The sequence below is a fragment of the Ursus arctos genome, unplaced genomic scaffold (genome assembly GCF_023065955.2).
Source record: "Ursus arctos isolate Adak ecotype North America unplaced genomic scaffold, UrsArc2.0 scaffold_7, whole genome shotgun sequence".
Taxonomy (NCBI): domain Eukaryota; kingdom Metazoa; phylum Chordata; class Mammalia; order Carnivora; family Ursidae; genus Ursus; species Ursus arctos.
In genome coordinates, this window is record NW_026623089.1 from 18498791 (window position 1) to 18516837 (window position 18047).

At 55.1% G+C, this 18047-nt stretch overlaps 1 protein-coding gene across 1 annotated transcript; it reads right to left on the reverse strand.

Moving 5' to 3' along the window:
- Window positions 1-14914: 14914 nt before the first annotated feature.
- Window positions 14915-17744, reverse strand: ADRA2A (adrenoceptor alpha 2A). Its single transcript, XM_026494108.4, has one exon. The coding sequence runs from the start codon at window positions 17734-17736 to the stop codon at window positions 16336-16338; it is 1401 nt and encodes a 466-aa protein (XP_026349893.1). The 5' UTR covers window positions 17737-17744; the 3' UTR covers window positions 14915-16335.
- Between the last annotated feature and the right edge of the window lie 303 nt (window positions 17745-18047).

An 18047-nucleotide genomic window follows, 5' to 3' on the forward strand; every position in this document is an offset into this window, starting at 1 on the left:
TTCCTACTACAGTCTGGAAAGGAAACAGCTCTGAGAAAGGGGTGAGCGACGGGATAAATCGGAGGCAACAAGGAACATGGTCCCTCTCTATGTTTTCCATCCACTCCAGCCACCTACACTCACGGGCCCCAAGCCGTGCTGAGCTCCTGGTGTCTCACGGCCCCGTGCAAAAGGACAAAGGCTCAAGACGCTTGTGGGGACCAAACTGCCTTCCCGGGGCAGCCTTCCTGTTCGCCGGTCCCTCTGCAGACCCCAGCACTGCGGCATGGGGGCCCAGCGCTCTCTGGTCCGCTCCCTCCATCGTCACGGTGGCAGACACGTTACAGTTAGCAAAGTGCTGCCCCACCCATGGGAGCATCAGCCTCGGCCGCGGGGGTGGCAGTGGAATCCCTACTTTACAGCTGAGGAGGCTGAGACGGTAAAAAGGGAGATGATGGGCCCAAGTCCCAGAGATGGTACATGCGGACATCGGGGCCTCTGCCTGGCCCCAGGGGCACCGCTTAGAAGCCAAGGCCCAGCTGCCCGGTTAAGGCCACACTCTTGGCAAGCAAGGAAGAGCCCTCATGGGTGGGTTTTCCTCCCCGAAGCACACTGCTCACTGCTGGAAGTGACGAGTCCTGCACGTGCCTGGGCCGTCTGTACTTCTTTCCCGCCCCAGCCATCTCGAGCCGGGCCAGTGACCCTCCGCAGGCATTGGCCCGGGGCCGTGAGAGAGAGGCAGTGCTCCCTGTGACTTCGCACCTATCTCTGGTCCCTATTCCTGTTCCACCTTACATCAGCCTTGCTGGCGCCCTCTCTGTCTCTCTCACACAACATACACAGACAGGCACACGTGCACACAGGCACACGGTGACTCTGGGACCCGGCATCTAAGAGGACCCCCTGCCAGTCCTGCTCCGCGAGGAGGAGGAGGGCAAGGCTATTCCTGGTCCACAACCCAGCACAGTGCCGCTGCACAGGCCTAAGGGTGAAGCGTGGCTCCCAGAGCGGGGCTACTGGTCATACTGGCACAGAGGTGGTAGGGATGAAGTCCCATCTCACTGAAGCTGCTCTGGAAACAGGGCTGGGGTCTTCAAGATCTCTGTGGCCGTGAGATCTGTAGGATAAGGCCGCAGACAGAAGGCAGGGACGAATGCCAGATGCCTTGCACACTCTCTGCCCGAGAAGGGCAAGGACAAGCCCTTTGCCCATTGCCCGGTGGCCGCTAGCCCTTCCACGTCAGGCACACCAGGACCCAGACCACCTTACACGGCTGGCCCAGGCGAAGGGCACCAGATCAGCAGGTCAATTCACCTGGGTCAAGTGGCTGTGGTCACTTTTGCTGCCATGTCCCCTGCTTCACTTCAAGCTACAGACCCAGGCTCGCTTTCCTGGGGGCTCAGGGAGGCCAACGGGGCACATGAATGGACATGAATAGACAATGCAGGAGGGGTTCGCTTCCTTCTTTCACTGACCACTTCCTCGATCATCTGACCACCCCACCTACACCTCCCCACCCACGTCTAACTTCTGCTCTTTCCTCACACCCACTGGCCATCTCCTGTCCCCATGGCAGCAAAGATCCTAGGATCCACAAGGCCAGACCAGATACCCTGTATATACAGGGCACAGTGATAGATGCCAGGTGGGGGTAGGACGGGTTGGTTTGTAGAGAAGGAAGGCATAGTCTTGACCCACCCAGCAGTTTCAGGTGAGATAGAGAGAAAGGAAAAGCTTACATAGACCCCACCACCACCACCGAAAAAAGTCAAATAACATGGCAAGATAAAAAGACCCAGGATTCATCCCCCTAGGTGGTGGAATTAAGCAGTCTGGAAAGATCGTAAGTAGGGGAGTGAAAAACATAAAGGAAGAGGAATTTGTAGAGCTGGTGACACCCCAGCTAGTCTTGGAAAGACGAGACAAATGTGAATTTCAGACATCTCTCTCTTTCTGGTGTCATATAACTCAGAAGGAACACAAGTCTGTAAACCCCAGAGCACAGACTCTTGACCACGATGCTCTTTCACTTTCCCTGGACTCACGTTACACACAGCTGATCTTCATTATCAACACTTGTAAGATTCATGCCCAATCACCACTGTACAGTTTCAAAGACTAAGATCCATGTGACGGTGTAGAGAAGCAGAATATAAGTGCAGAAAGCTGGAAGCCCAAATGGCCCATGTGCTTAGCTCATACGGTTTCATTTTGCCAATGAGATCAGAGAAGAATATCCCAAAAACTCAACACACACATAAAAAATGCATACACATTTCAACAACCTCTAAGTCCAGTTCCTGGAAGGTTTGGCCATGGAATAAATCATTGGGTGACAACAGCTCCTTTTTGGGGACAGACAGGATTCGGGCCATGAACTCCGTTGCTTTTGGTAACGATGACTGTGTTGGACTATTTGCTCAGCCAGGAAACTGCTGGGAGAACAACTGTTCCGTCCTCTTTAGAAACACATGAAAGATAAACTTGACCCTGGAACTGGAAGTCCAGATGACCAGGAGTCTTGCACCTCCTACCCACAGCTTCAAAGAATTCCAAGAAGCAATGGATGACAAATAGTTCCTCCAACTCATCCAAGCTGTTGTACCAACTAATCCTATAAACATGGTCTGTAGGCTCCCACAGCACGTGCGTGGATTATGGGTTTCTGACTTTGGACTGATGGCCTCCAGACAAGTTCAGAGAATTATTTAAGGCCGTTGCAAATGAAGAGCAGTGTCGACACAGTTCGAATTAGAGAACGGGTCATCACACTAGGACCAAGTGGCACCTACTGAAGCACAACTAAACTCACTGCTCGGTCACACAACCTTGGGGTGATTTTGACCCAAAGGTCATAGGGCTGCACCCGTTAGGATTTACTTGGTTGTAAGTGACAGAAAACCCAAGTGAAACTGGCTTAAATAAAAGAAAGGGAATTTATCAGCTCGTGAAATTTTTTTTTAAAGTCTAGGTCTCATTTCACACACATCTGAATTAGGGGCTAAACTGATGTCATCGAGACTCCATCTCTTTCCGAGCGCCATCTCTGCTATCCACCATGGTCACTCAGCAGGTCCATCAAAAAGTACACCTGCCTCTCTCCCAACAGTTCCAGCAAAGTCTTCTGGCATCTCATTGATTCTGACTAATTCAGGGATGGGACCATGACTGCTATGGTCTGAATGTTTATGTCCCCCCACATTTATATGTTGAAATCCTCACCCCCCCAATGTGATGGTCTTAGGAGGTGGGACCTGTGGGAGGTGCTTAGGTCATGAGGGTAAATCCCTCATGAATGGGATTAGTATTCTTATAAAAGAGACCCCAGAGAGTTCCTTGTTCCATCTGCCACACAAGAATAAAACAAAGTCCTCAACGTGGAAAAGGCTCCCCACCGCATTATGCGGCACCCTCATCTTGGACTTTCTAGCCCCAAGAATTGTAAGAACTAAATCTCTACAGTTTCTAAGTCCCCCCATGTGTGGTAGCACAGTCTGTGTAACAGGGGGCTGAATGGACTAAGACAATGACCTGGTCACTGTGGTTGGAGTGGAACACACACTGTGGCCTACAGGTCTGGACGTAGCTCATATGACTCTCTTGGAGCCCACCCCAACCACATGGACTGAAAGCAGTAAGAAGAAGGTGTCCAAACATAGATCAGGGCAGGAGGAGACAGAGGAGGAAATGAGGTCTGGAGAGGCAAACCACAAATCTTCACCACAGGACTTAAACCAAATGGATCCATTTTCACACGTGGGTGTCGTCACACACATGACTTTGATGAACTGCAGATAGAAACCATCACCTCCGTCCCCTCTGTCGCAGGGCAGGGAGATTCCTGGGAATGCTTTGGGAAAGCCAGGGAGAAGAACAACATGTCCAAGCCCAGGAAGAGCTTAGAGGGGACACCTAGCAAAGAGCAGCCTCCATCTACGGCCTCCTTCCGCTTTGCTGCCATGGTCCTCCCGCCACGAGAGCTGCGTAGGCCTTATCTGCAAAGCTGAGATCAGGAGAGTATGAGTCATCCCTGCCACCCTCATAGGAGGGCCCCAGGGACCCGGTCAGAGAGGCATGTCCAAGACATTCTCCATGCGCTGCTGGGGCGGGGGCAGGCGGTGCCATGACTGAGCAAGTATCATCATCGCCAAGAAGATCCGAGGCTCAGAAGACGGCAGCAGGCGCCAAATCCAAAACAACACGAATCGAAACCTGAGAAAACACGTGATCACACTGGTCACCAGCACAGCCAAGAGCTCACAGGGACAGTGCTGGGCAGGGGGATTGCAGAGAGTCGTCCGGGACCGAAACCATGAACAGCGAGTACATCCCAGGCCACCTGAAGATCCATGAGAGTGGGAAGAAGGCCCAGGCCCTGCCAGGTCCAGGCCACGTCACAGAGAACCCAGGTGGCTACTCGTGCACAGCGTCCTGGCTTTAAGGCTCTCGCCTCGCCGTCTCCATGAGGAGGGCCATAGAGGAGCTGAGTTACCCAGAGGGCAAAAGAAAGGGTGGGGTGTGTCGTTGCCCCCACAGGGGATCACCGTGATTGTGATGGTGAAGCCCTGAATCCTATAAACTGATTGCTTCTGACCCCTTTCCTGTCCTTCCCCGTGGAGTCAGGGCCGGGCTGAGTGAGCTGAAACCGGCTTCTGTACATGGGCTGAAAGCTGGAACAGGATTCCCCCCCCCCCGCCCCCTGTTCTGAGTACAAACTTCTAGATCCGAAGTCTGTCGTAAACCCATCTGTGCTGGTCAATTTGATCTGTCAGTTTGGCTAGCCGCGGATATTTGCTCAAACATTAATTCAAGGGGCACCTGGGTGGCACAGCGGTTAAGCGTCTGCCTTCGGCTCAGGGCGTGATCCCAGCGTTACGGGATCGAGCCCCACATCAGGCTCCTCCACTGGGAGCCTGCTTCTTCCTCTCCCACTCCCCCTGCCTGTGTTCCCTCTCTCGCTGGCTATCTCTCTCTCTGTCAAATAAATAAATAAAATCTTAAAAAAAAAAAAAAAACGTTAATTCAAGATGCTTCTGTGACGGCATCTTTAGAGGAGATTCACATTTAGATCAGAGACTTAGCTCTCTGTAATGGTGGTGAGCCTCACCCGGTCAGTTGAGGGCCTCCACAGAGACTGACCTCCCCCAAGCAAGAGGAATCCTGCCAGCAGGGTAGCTCTGGACTCACCGCAGCTCTTCCTGGGCCTCCAGCCCGCCCGCCCACCCTGCAGATGTCGGACTTGCAGCCTCCGCGACTGCATGAGCCAGTTCTCTAAAGCACACCTATATGGTAAATGATGATGACGGATGGATGGATGGACGGATGGATAGACAGAAAGATACAGATAGATAGATAGATAGATGATAATGTGTATACGTATGGAGAGATAGATCTAGAAATGATAGAGAGAGAGAGATAATAGAAATGTATACATACATACATCCTGTTGGTTCTGTTTCTCTGAAGAACCCTGATTAATACACCATCAGTGTGGGTTTAAACCTGAAACCCTTTCCACATCCCCACACACTCACCCACTGCCATGAGATGAATATAGCATATCTACTGTATACCATATATATTTCTATCATATACTATACACCATACACACACACACACACACACACACACACACACACACACACACACCCCTCCATCCCTCAAGGCTCTACACAAAGATTTGCTCTCTGGGGATCCCTCCATGACCCTCAGGCCCCGGGGTCTACAGCCTGCAGGTCTGTCCACACCCTGGCACACCGGCCTTCATTCTCTAGTCGTTTCAGGTACCAAAGAACAGCAGAACCACACCTCAGGAAGGTCAGAAGCCCCAAAGATGTCAGTGGATTCCAGCGTAGCCCAGAGAAAGGCCCTTTGACTAGCTCTGCCTCTGCTTAAGGACCTTTAGGAAAGGGGACTTCGTCAAGCTGTAGACAGGCTCTTCCCCAACAGACTGTTCCCTTTGTTCCCCGAGAACGTAACCCGCTCTGCCCTCCCCAGTGGGCGTGCGTATGCGGGAAGTGTCACAGTGTGTGCCTGTTTCACACTTGACACTATGTATTCATCCTTGTGCCCACCGTTCTGTGTCTGAGCAGGGTTCCCGATGGTCCCACTCACTGCAGGGGGTGCACTCCATCACATTTCATGTCATTCACTCATTCATCTGACGAAGGTTTATGGGACACCTAAGCCTGCAGGCGCCTGGGACTCAGCAGGAAACGAAGTCCGGCCCCTCGTGGAACTCACCCCCTCATGGATGAAACATGGTCAACATGTGGATATGATGTGATAGCCGTGCAGCCATGACGTTGTGGAAGAAGACAAGATCTTACCCATTTTTCAGAGAAGGACAATGCAACTCTGGAAAATGAAACAACTTGTCTGAGGTCACAGAGACAGCCAGCAATGGGGCCAGAGTGCCACCTGTGTCTGTCTAACACCAACACCCACGCTCCTCTTTCCCAGGTGCCGGAGAGTGTGCGAGAACATGCAGGCTAGGACTGGCTGTAAGGGGAGATAGCTTTCCAAAAGCAAAATATCTGCATTTCTCATGTTCTCCTCTTGCTTTACATCTCCAGCTCTTCTGACCAAAAGTTCCCTCTGAAGGAGGCACAGTAGACTTGGTGAAGACACCAGCCCTGGCTCCACACCCATGGGAACGAGAAGAAAGAGCGGTGAAAAGACCCTCCCGCAGAGCTCTGGGCCCCTCACCATGCAGCCCCCTTTGGGCATTTGCCACCTTCAGGGACAGGGAGGGAAGCTGACAGGGAGTCAGACCCAAGGTCCAAGCCCTGGAAAGATGAATGCCAAACCTCAGGTTCTTTCCTCTGTGAAAATTAAACAGTGTTGTGGTGTAGCTTGGCTTCATGGTTTGGGTGTGATTTTGCGAGGCAGCTGGGGAAGCGTGTGCCTGGCATTCTCCATGTGGGACAGCTCGAGCGGTTATGGAGGCAGAAACGAGAGTGTTATGATCAGGAGACAGTAAAACCCACCTGCAGTGAACAAGGCAGCGAAGGGCAGGATCCTGGGTGCTGGGAGACCGTGGTTCGGGGCTGCTTCACTTGAGACCATGGTGGTCATCATGGGTCTTATATGGGCCTCAGAATTCATCCCATCCCGCTGTCTCGCTCTAGTGCAGAACACAAGGTCTTTCTTTCATCAGGGCTGGAAATGAGAAAGCCAAGGGCCTAAGAGATTAAATCTCTGTCACAAATCACCTGAAACGCTGGCTCTAAAGGCCTGCCGTTGGCCGCACCCCCACCGCCCCAGGCTGGCCAGCCCCTCCAGCCCAGCCCACAGCAGCTTCATGAGCAGACACAAGCCTCCAGCTCTCAGGCTGGAGGGAAAAGCCTGGCACTCCTGAGTCTCTGCCCTTTGCCAGACACTGCCCTGGGTAACCCACCAAAGCGTGAGGAACCACGATCTCCAAGTCACAGCGAGGAAATAGGCTTGGTCATCTACTCGAAGTTAAAATCAAAGCCACGTGAAGGAACCAGAATGGGAATCACATCCTTCCACCCCAACGTCTTACCTTTAAAACGCCCTTCTCAGGAACACCAGCCACTCCCTCCAAGACCTGGCACCCTCGGGTGCCACCTGAGAGAGGCGGATCCCTCCCGAGCAAGCAAATGTTGAAAGTATAAGGATTGGGTTTCAAGCCAACAAACAAGTGGGGAATGATAGCAACAGACCCCCCAGGAACAGTGAGCTTGCTGCTGGGAGCTCCTGGGGCCGACAGAGCAGACAGGTGTATCAAGTCACAGGTTCCCCAAACTCCTGCAGAAGGCTTTCCTCGTGGAGGGGCCTGGACGGGCCGGCACAGCAGTGAGCAGGGTGAGTCCCAGTGATGGGGCTTATCAGGTATCTCTGGACTCCGAGCAGAAGCTCTGGGGTGCTGAGTGCCTGCAAACTCTCATCCGCCCTTGCATGGCCCCCAGGCGTTGGCAGCTCAGCCCTGCCTGTGGTAGACGCAACAGCCGAGGCTCGGAAATGGAAGCGTGTCAGGCCAGGTCTCACAGCCAGTTGGACCTACGTAGCACCAAGGCCAAGTGAGTTACCTCTCCAAGGGGATGACTGCATGGAACCCTGAACAGGAAGCCTTGAGTCCAGGAACCACTCTCCAAAGATGGAAATCCACAATGTGGGGTGGGGAGGGATAGAGCACTTCACAAGCAAGGGTACCTCTGAAATCCCAGTGTCCGAGTCTGCACAGGGAGGGACTGGCACTGCCTTTAGGTGACCCTGGGGGAGGCAGGAGCCCTGGCTTCCTGAGTGTCATGTCAGCACCCTAGCCAGGCCACTGTCGGCTCTGGGTTACTGCTCCCTTCCCCACCTCGCTAGCCTCAGGCCACAGCCAGAATGATCAGTCCAGACAAAAAAACCTGATAGTGCCCTCCCCTCCCTAAAAACCCTCCAGCCGCTGCCCATTGCCCTCAAGACAAATCTTTCCAGGTGGCTGTGCATTCACCCCACCCCCTGCCCTCCCCACTTGCCTTTCAGCTTCTCATGCCCAGTCCCACCAAAGTGGGCTTTGTTTAGTAGCTTGAACAGACCAGGCTTCCCCTCCCACCCCCACTGTCCTTGCCAGACCCATTCCCTCCCATCCCTCAGTTCTCATCCAGCTGTCACTTCTCCAAGGACCCTCCTCTGATACCTGAGCCCAGGCGAGGCCCCCTGGCAGTGAGTCCCCATCACCCACTGTACCCACCCCCCATCATCCTGTTTACCACTCCCTGGTATCACTTAGTATCTGTCTCCCCCCAAAAGAAGCATGGCGGGACAAAGACCGTCTTCATCCTGTTCACCAGCACTGAGCACAAACAGAGCAAGATCAGTGATCTTAGTTTGGGGACAGCTCCAAAAAAGAGTTGTTGAATGAATGAATGAATGAATGAATGAATGAATGAATCTATCATTCGTTAAAACTCCTAAGGCCAAGACATTAAAAAAAAAAACTTTAAAGTGAGTATTTGCTGAGAAGGAAGGCTATGAGGTACTCACAGGTGCTGAGGAGGGAACCCCAGAATCCCCAGCGTGCCCCAGGGACAGGTGGGACCCTTGACCGGGGCCAGTCCTCACTACTCTTCACCAAGCCCCAGCTTCATGGGTCACCACCTCCGGGCAACTCCTAAGCCAGGCCCAAGCCACAGACACAAGGAGAGCTTCGAGAACTTCGATCAAGAGCCTACCACGTGGTTCCCCAGGGCCCTCTCCCACCTGACTCACCAGCGGGCAGGGAGGATGGTGCGTGTGTCTGTGTGTGTGTCTGTGTGGACGCATGCACACTTTGCCACACCGAGTGGATGGAAGGAGGGTCTATGTTTTTCTTCTACGACTGCCCAGTGACCCACGCAGCTGGCCCGTGGACAAAATGAAGGAACCCAGCAGCTGGCCTCCCTCCGGTCTCTCCCTCAAAGTGGTAACATCTGGCTGCTCTCAGGTGCTGGGTCCTACCCTGGCTGTTCCTGATCTGCCCCTCTTGCTACAGCCCCTCCCTTGTCCAAGTCCCGAAAGGCTGTCCCCAGGAGTCGCTCCCTTACCCTCTCTCCAGCGCTCACTGCATTCTGGCTAAGGGCAGCTATCCGGGTGCAGGAGTGAGATCGGTAAAGATATTGAATCTCTGGGTTCTCCCTGTCCAGACATGGTCTGGCAACGGCTGCAGCAGCCCTCTTCCCACAGCACCCACCAGGCTCCCTTCCCACAACTACAGTTCTAATGGTTTCGGTAACAGCTCCGCCCCCCCACCCCTTCAGGCTAAAGGTGCTCACAGCTCCCACTGTGCACCCCCAAGGGGCTTCACCACCACTTGTGGGCTCCCCTTCAGCTTGCCTGTACCTTGTAAATAGTCCCCTTTTAATCTCTCTTTACTCACCTTCTCAGTGCACCATCTTGCTGCTCTCAGATAGATTCCAGAGAGGCCCCAAGTTCCTACCCTTGAACAGTTGGAGAGAGCCTTAAAGGCCACTCCAGCTTGGCCTCCCAGACCCTTCTGAACTCTCTGTAATTACATAAATTCCCTCTTCCACGGACAGTTGCTGCTAAAGAAAACACATGCGAGAGACCCAGTGTTGGCCTCTCCAAAATGTCCACATTCCATCACCCCATCCTTCTTCTAGCTCGGCTCCATTACCATGGTAGGGAATGGGGGTTCCAGCACTGGGGGTGAGGAAGAGCCAAACCACAAGTTGGAGAGGGGTCAACTGTAATGAGAATCAATGACACAACACTACACTCCCCTTAAATTCTCTTGTGACCCCTTCTTCTGAGACACACACGTTTGCCCTCAACAGCCCTGATGCTTGCACCCCAGGTCCCGGTGAGCAAAATATCCCCATGAAAGAGGTCTTGAACCTGTCCACACACAGAGAGACACACACACATACACTTTCACATACACTCTCACACACGTACATATAGCCCTTCACACATTCACAAGTACACACATACACAAAGGTAGAGCCCACATTTGAAAAACACACCAAACTCTCACTTCCACCCCAAGTTCCAGTGAGGCTCACGACTCTTCGAACCAGCTGCCCCCCAAGGACAACATCTCGCTTGGCCCTGCCCAGTGTGGCTCACCTAAAGCGGGGGCAGAAGGAGAGAGCAGAGCCAACGTTTCACAGCATCTTAAAACGGATCAACAGAAAGGCCCAGTGAGATTTCTTAGCCCAACATTACCCAACAAGTGTTCCAGCGAACATGATTCTCTGAGCTCCTCTATGAAAAATAAAATTCTGCAGTCCAGGGCGTTTAGAAACACAGCCAGCCATCTTATCCCCTCTCAGAGAATCCCAAGGCTCTGTGAGGTCCTGAAGAAAAGGTTCCTGCTAAAGGTCATTTCACCCAGGACTTCAGTGACAGGTGACAGGTAGACAGATGGACAGAGAGATAGAGGGCAAATATGTGAGAGAGGAAGAAAGAGAGTGGGAGAGAGGTTGAGATTGATTTTGAAGTTAAATAAACTCCATGGAACACACGTTTAAATAACACTGACCTAGACCAACCGTTTTCATAAGGAACAGAGACTCAGAAAAGGCTTCGCCCAAGGTCCCACAGCTAGTAAAAGGCAAAGATGGAACTAGAACCCAGGCCTCCCAATGCCCAGGTCCGCATGCCTTCCAACAGGCCCTGTTCCATTTTTTTATTTAACTCTGACCCCCAGGATTTCTGGGAATCAAAGAGATCGATGCTATTTTCAAGACAAACCCTGGTGTTTGTGACTGTACTTGGTGACTTCATGTGGCTTCCCTCCCAGGCACACCATCTGCTGCAGAAGAGGCCCCATCCTGCATCCCACACTCCCAGGTCCACTGTGAGGGGTGGCAGGGCCCAGGGCAGAGGCCTGAGGGCCAGGCCTGATGTGGAGTCCTGGCTCTGGCAAGGGCAGGGGCCTGGATACCCGGAGGTGGGGAGGTAGGCTTCCTGACGGGTGTACCCAGATGGGACAAGAGCTCACCGCGCAATCCCCAGGGATGGGGTTGGAGAAACAAAAGCTGAGGTCTGACCTAGGCCTGGGTGCACCTCCTCTGCCCGGCACTCCTTCCACAGAGCTCAGCTGCTAGAACTAGAGCTCTCTTCCTGCCCTCCCCCCTCAGCCAAGGTCCATGCATCCTGCCTCCCACATCCTATCCCCTGGGCTCCCAGCCACAGCGACCTCTCCCTCACTGCACACTCACGGCCCAGAGAGATGCCCCATGCCCTCAGCGGGCAGGCACCCCCTGCCGCCCCCTGCCACACGGTCACTGCGGTCTGGCTACTTAATGCTCCCCACAGGCACATCCTGTCTCCCCACACAGCCTTGAGGCTTCCAGAGCGCAGGGCAGGCCCCAATTTCAGCAGCCTCCCGCAGGGACAAGTGCTAGGCTCTGCAGGGCGCAGGCACAGAAGGAAGAGAACCGCCTTGCGGCGCCCCGCATGGTGCTGGGCACACCGCGGGCACAGAGCGGGTCCTGGGGTCATCGGCAACTTCCTCACCCAACAGCAAAACAGAATTCATGTCGGACATCTGTCATCAGACAGAGGAGCCATGAGGAGGAGTCTTCTGGAAGGACTCTGGGAGGCCACACCATCCATCAGCCTGTGAGAGTCTCAGGTCAGCGCAATGTGGGGGCCGAAGAGGTGTGTGGGCATTTCTGGCTCTTGAGCTCTGATTGATTATAGAGTCGCAGAGAGGCAAAGCCCAAGCGCTTCCCGTTCTCTCCTCCAGCCCCGCAGCACAGCAGGAGCTGAACAGAGCCTTGCAGGGAGAAGGCTGTGCTTGTGGCCCGGCTCCAACAGGGCCCTACCCCTGCCCAGCTCAAGGCGCCTCCCAGGAGTAAATCTGGCAAGACACACTTCAGACCCAAAGGCCAGTGGCTTCTGATACCTCAACCAAAGTTCCATAAAATAGGAGGTGCAGCTGCAAAGACAGAGTCTCCCGGCCCACATGCTCAGGAGGAGGCGTGGACAGGAAGCTCCTGATCTTTAGGCTAAGATCCCCACTGCGGCCATTTCTCCTCCTCAAATCCTCCCCCCCCACCCCACCCCCACCTCGACCTCTGCAGGCTGTTGCTTGAGCCCTCTGCTATGAGCAAGCAGCGATGCCCACTGGCAACTCAGAAACCCAGCCCCCAAGTCTGGGCTCCAGCCCTCTCTTCCGCACCTTCCCCAGCCCCATCCATCTCTGAGGCTTCTCCACTGCTGGAATGGGGGTGGGGGTGGGGGCGACACCAGAGGCCCACTCTGTGTGGCACCACTGCTCATCCGTCTCCCTTTCCCAAGGAGCAGGGCCCCTGGGGGCAAGGGCAAGGCAAACACCTCCCCAGCAGACAGAGCAGAACAGAGAGAGTCAACAGCGCAGTGTTTATATCTGCTCCTTTGTCTGAGACACACAGCCCAGTTCCTGAGGGCTTGCCAGGGTGGCCTATTGTCTGGCAGTGTTTGCCTTTGGGGCGAGAGGTGCCCTGGAGCGGGAAGAGAGAGGCCGGGTGGCAGTGGGAAGCAGGACCAGCACCACCCCAGGCAGCCAGCCTGGGTGCCAAAGGCCATGGCTCATGAAGCCCCCGGGCCAGGAGCCAAGTGCCTGCCCACACTTCTGTCTGCAGGCTCAGACGACCAGTGGTAGCAGGAACTTCCCACCTCTCACAAAGACCGCCCCGAACCACTGTCTTCCCTCCCCCAGGCCCCTCAGGGCCCCCCAGTTGCTTCTCAGGGCTCTCCACTCTCCCACCCCTGCACACCCACCCTCACCCCCAACCCAAGGAAGTTAAGGAAGCTAAGAGACACTGCTAGTACTGCCCAGAGGGGACAAAGACAGCTCGGGGGGAGCTGAGGACCTGCTTCTGGGGGGGACGTCCAAAGTTGGTCTGCGCATGTGTTAGAGGCAGCTGGCCTTACAATTTCATCTACCCCAAACCACCACCTGTCCTTTGCCCTCAAACCCAGCTCCTCTGTGAGTGGCTCTCTTCCGTCAGGGCCACACCTGATTATACATAAGCGCAGAACCACTCCATCCCTCGGCTGCTCCTAAACTGAACCAGGCAGCATGTCTCCCGAGCTGTGGGACCCTGGGCAAGTCACTTCCCCTTTGATGAGGAGGGGCTGGATTCCTGGATCTCTAAGGACCCTTTCAGCTTCAAATCACAGAACCAGAACCGCAGGGCGAAGATATTAAGCCCTCCTAGACAGCAGAGGGGAAACTTGTACTACAGGAGCGCAACCGGAAGGACCCGCGCCTTCCGCCAGAGACAATTCAAGCCACCAACCAACACGCGGCTGGATGCAGGCGTCTCTACCACACTTTGTGCACGGACCACACTCAGCCATACACCGCATGCTGCATATTATCACGCTGTAAGGTGTGATACACATTTTGAAGTATATTCTACGCTTGGGGGTATATCCACACTTTGAGGTATACACACACTTTAGGGCATACAGACACTTTGCAGCACGTAACACTTTGTGTAGATCTACACACTTGGGCTATACCCCAACCTTTGTGTCTCTACCACACTCTAGGTAGAGACTTCCCTGCTTCGGGAGCGTTCTGTGGCGTTAATGTGACTCTGGCAAGGCTCGGAGGTTCAGAGCGCAGACCCCGGAACCGGATAAAGCTGGTATGATGCATACCCACCACGTGTTAACCTCGAGCAAACCACTTGCCCTCTCAGACTCAGCTTCTTCACCTGTACAAAGGAGATAATAATAGTACCTACCTCGTAGGGCTTGGGAGTTAAGATCAAATGAAGCAGAGCCTATAATGGGCTCACCGAAGCGTCCCGCACACAAGAAACACCTGGAAAGGGGCACCTGAGTGGCTCGGTTAAACTTCAGACTCTTGTCCGCTGGGGTCACGATCTCAGGGTCGTGAGCTCCAGCTGGGGTTGAGCCCCTCGTGGAGCCCCTCCTCTGGCTCCGCCTGAAGCACTGCAACAGGCTCAGCAAGGGCTCTGCGGGGCTCGGGGCTCGCTGGGAGTCTGCTTCTCTCCCTAGCCCTCTGCCCCTCCCCCCTCGTTGTACGCATGCGCGCGCTCTCTCGCGCCCTAAAATAAATAAACCTTAAAAAAAGAATAGGGGCGCCTGGGTGGCTCAGTCGTTAAGCTTCTGCCTTCGGCTCAGGGCGTGATCCTGGCGTTCTCGGATCGAGCCCCACATCGGGCTCCTCCGCTGGGAGCCTGCTTCTTCCTCTCCCACTCCCCCTGCTTGTGTTCCCTCTCCAGCTGGCTGTCTCTGTCAAATAAATACATAAAATCTTTAAAAAAAAAAAAAAAAAGAATAAAAAGAAACACTTGGTAAATGGTAGCCTTGCCATTGCTCACACTTTCAAAGGTGAGTGTTTTATCATGTAACGTACTGTTTAATTTAAAATTTTTAATTGAAAATACATGTATATATACTTATAATCGGATGTTCCCAGGGTCTTAAAGCTTTGGAAACTCAGATAACAGACAGAACCATTTAATTCATATTTATTTCACATTTGATCTGTAAACTTTTTATTTAAAAAAAATCCACTGTCATTAGCAACGTGTGCTGCCATTAGTTTGTCTTTAGTGAAATAAGAGCGCAGGCCTTAAAGAGTCTCTGTCTAAAACATGTAGAAACCCCGATGTAAACGCGAGGTGTCCGCCCTCCTCCCTTGATTTTGGGAGTTCATCAATGACATGATCTCAACCAGAAAAGCAGGGGGTAAAGGACAACACTTTGATACCTAAGAGCTCCCGGGGCAGGAACTGTACAGTTTGGCAGGCTCATTTGTCTTTTCTAACTGTTTACCTTTTGGGCAAATTGTATCAGGTTTGCTTCTTCCACATAATTTCCACTCCGCCATCTAAAAACAGCAGCTAAAAGATTTCTTGCAGTCAGCACTTTTGGAGAAGGAGGGGCAGGTGCACAAATAGACAAGATAGAAACATACATATTCTTCAAGCAGTGGCCCTGGAGAGAGGGAAGATGGGAGAGAAGGAGGGAGGGACCCAGGAAAGAGATACTTTTAAAGTGAGTTACTGGAGCAAAGGGTGCATCAGAGGATAATGGCTTTATACACAGGGCTGCTGCAAGGCAGAAAGGTTCATTTACTTCTGTCTTGGTCCCTCCTTGTAATATTTACATAGGAAAAGGCAATTATGCTGTTAGGCACGGGAAAAAATGGACAGAAATCTTTTCCCCCTCAGGAAATCTCAAAACAGGTCCAGGCCCAAGGGACAGTCACCAGTTGCTGGTGAAAAGGACACAGGACGAGGTAATGACACCAGAAAAGGACTCGCATTGCAAAGGGGCTTGGCCTGAACCGAAGACAACGTGTCTGCCTCAAAGGCATCTCCTCCAACAGCATCAAAAGCCCAGACCTCGGGGACCCTAGCGTGTACTATCAAAAATAGTGTGTATTTACAGTGGGGGATGGGAGGATGGGCAGGGCTGCCCTGAGCATTTGTTTAAAAACAGAGTTAGGGAAAGGGGGAGAGCAATTAGCCGGGGCTGGGTAACCCCCATCCGTTAATCCTTTGTGAGCCATACCCTCTGGGGTCCGTTCAGTGCTTGCTTGCTCTGATCCGCATTGACAGCTGGACTCAGGGGAGGTGAAAATACCCTTAGGAAACAATACTGATTAGGGGACGCCCAAGAACGCAAGAAGATCTCTCCAAGTCACAAGCGGCTCTGACAACAACGGGGGCGCCCTGCAGCCCTCCCAGCCAGTTCTTTTCTCTGGGCGGGGGAAGAGCAGAGGCCCACAGGAGGCCACACGGCAAGGCCGGGCCAGGAAACACCGAGTAGGCAGGACCCGGGTTTCAGTGTGCTGGGACTGCATAGACGCGCCGCTCGATCCCCGCCGACTGTAGTGGGCGCCAGTCTGTTCGCGGGTCTCGGACCGGGCGCTCACACGATCCGTTTCCTGTCCCCGCGGCAGAGGATCTTCTTGAAGGCCCGGCGGAAGTCGTGGTTGAAGATGGTGTAGATGACCGGGTTCAGCGAGCTGTTGCAGTAGCCGAACCAGAAAAAGAACTTGAAGAGCGTGCGTGGCACGGAGCAGCCCACGGCCGTGAGCGTGTAAGTGAAGAAGAAGGGGAACCAGCACACCACGAACACGCCGATGACCACGGCCAGCACGAACGTGAAGCGCTTCTCGCGGTTCTGCCGCCCGCGCCAGCGCGACGCCTTGGGGCCCCCGCCACGCTCCTCCCCGGGCCCCGCCGCCGACGCCCCGGGCCCTGTGGCCCCCGGCCCGCGCCGAGGCACGCTGTCCCCGGGCTTCACCTGACTCGCCCGGGTCTTGCCCTTGGCCCGGGGGCCGCGCTCGGACCTGCGGGTCCCCGGGGGTCGCTCGGCGTGCTCGGACGACGAGCTCTCCTCCAGGTCCAGCGCGTCAGCGTCGCGCGATCCCGCCGGCGCGGGCTCCCCGGGGGCCCCGTTGAGCTGGGCGGGCAGCGGCTCGGCCTCGGCGCCCACCGGGCCCACGCCGCGCTCCGGGCCCAGGCCATTGGGCCTGCGCTCGGCGCCCCCCGGCGGCGCGGCGGCGGCGGCGTCCGGACCCCGGCGGCTGGGCGGCACGCGGGTGCGGCGCTTGGCGATCTGGTAGATGCGCACGTAGACCAGGATCATGATGAGGCAGGGCGCGAAGAAGGAGCCGATGCACGACGAGATTACGTACCACTTCTGGTCGTTGATCTCGCAGCGCGGCTCGGCCGGCGGCTCGCCGCCGCCGCCGCCCTTCTTCTCGATGGAGATGAGCGGCGGGAAGGAGATGACGGCCGAGATGACCCACACGGTGACGATGATGGCCTTGATGCGGCGCGGCGTGCGCTTCAGGTTGTACTCGATGGCCTGCGTGATGGACCAGTAGCGATCCAGGCTGATGGCGCACAGGTGCACGATGGACGAGGTGCAGAAGAGCACGTCGAGCGCCAGGTAGATCTCACACCACGCCTTGCCGAAATACCAGTAGCCCATGACCTCGTTGGCCAGCGAGAAGGGGATGACGAGCGTGGCCACCAGGATGTCGGCCGAGGCCAGAGACACCAGGAAGAGGTTCTGGGGCGCCTTAAGCGCGCGGCTCGTGAACACCGCGATGATGACAAGCACGTTGCCGAACACCGTGAGCAGCATGAGCAGGCCGGCCAGGCACACCAGAGTCAGCGTCACCTGCAGGGAGTAAGGGGTGGCCCGGGCGCCGCCCCCTGGCGCCTCGGTCCCGTTCCAGCTCGCGTTGCCCGCGTCCGGCTGCAGGGAGCCCATGGGCGCGAAGCTGCCCTCGGCCAGCGGCTGCTCCTGGCGGAACATGAACGCGGGTGCCCGCTTGCCTGGGCCTGCTGCCAGCTGCCTTCCGGCCCGGCGCCCGTGGGTCCTCCTCTTCCTCCCGCGCCCCGCTCGCCCTGCCGCGCCTCACATGGGGAGGGAGCCGCAGGGACGCCGGCCCGAGCTGGGGGCCCGCTAGCAGCCCATGGGCCCGGCTCCCGCTAACCGCGCCCGGCCTGCGCTTGCGGCGCTCGTGGTGGGCGCCTTCTCCTTCCCAGCTCAGCACAAGTTTTATTTCTAAGCGGCCGGAGAGAGTAGGTCGAGCCGATGGGGAAAGGGAGATTTATTCTTCAAGA

Bases quoted from the DNA above. Each gene is read 5' to 3' on its own strand.
- ADRA2A (XM_026494108.4), bottom strand. From the start codon at position 17,736: ATGTTCCGCCAGGAGCAGCCGCTGGCCGAGGGCAGCTTCGCGCCCATG.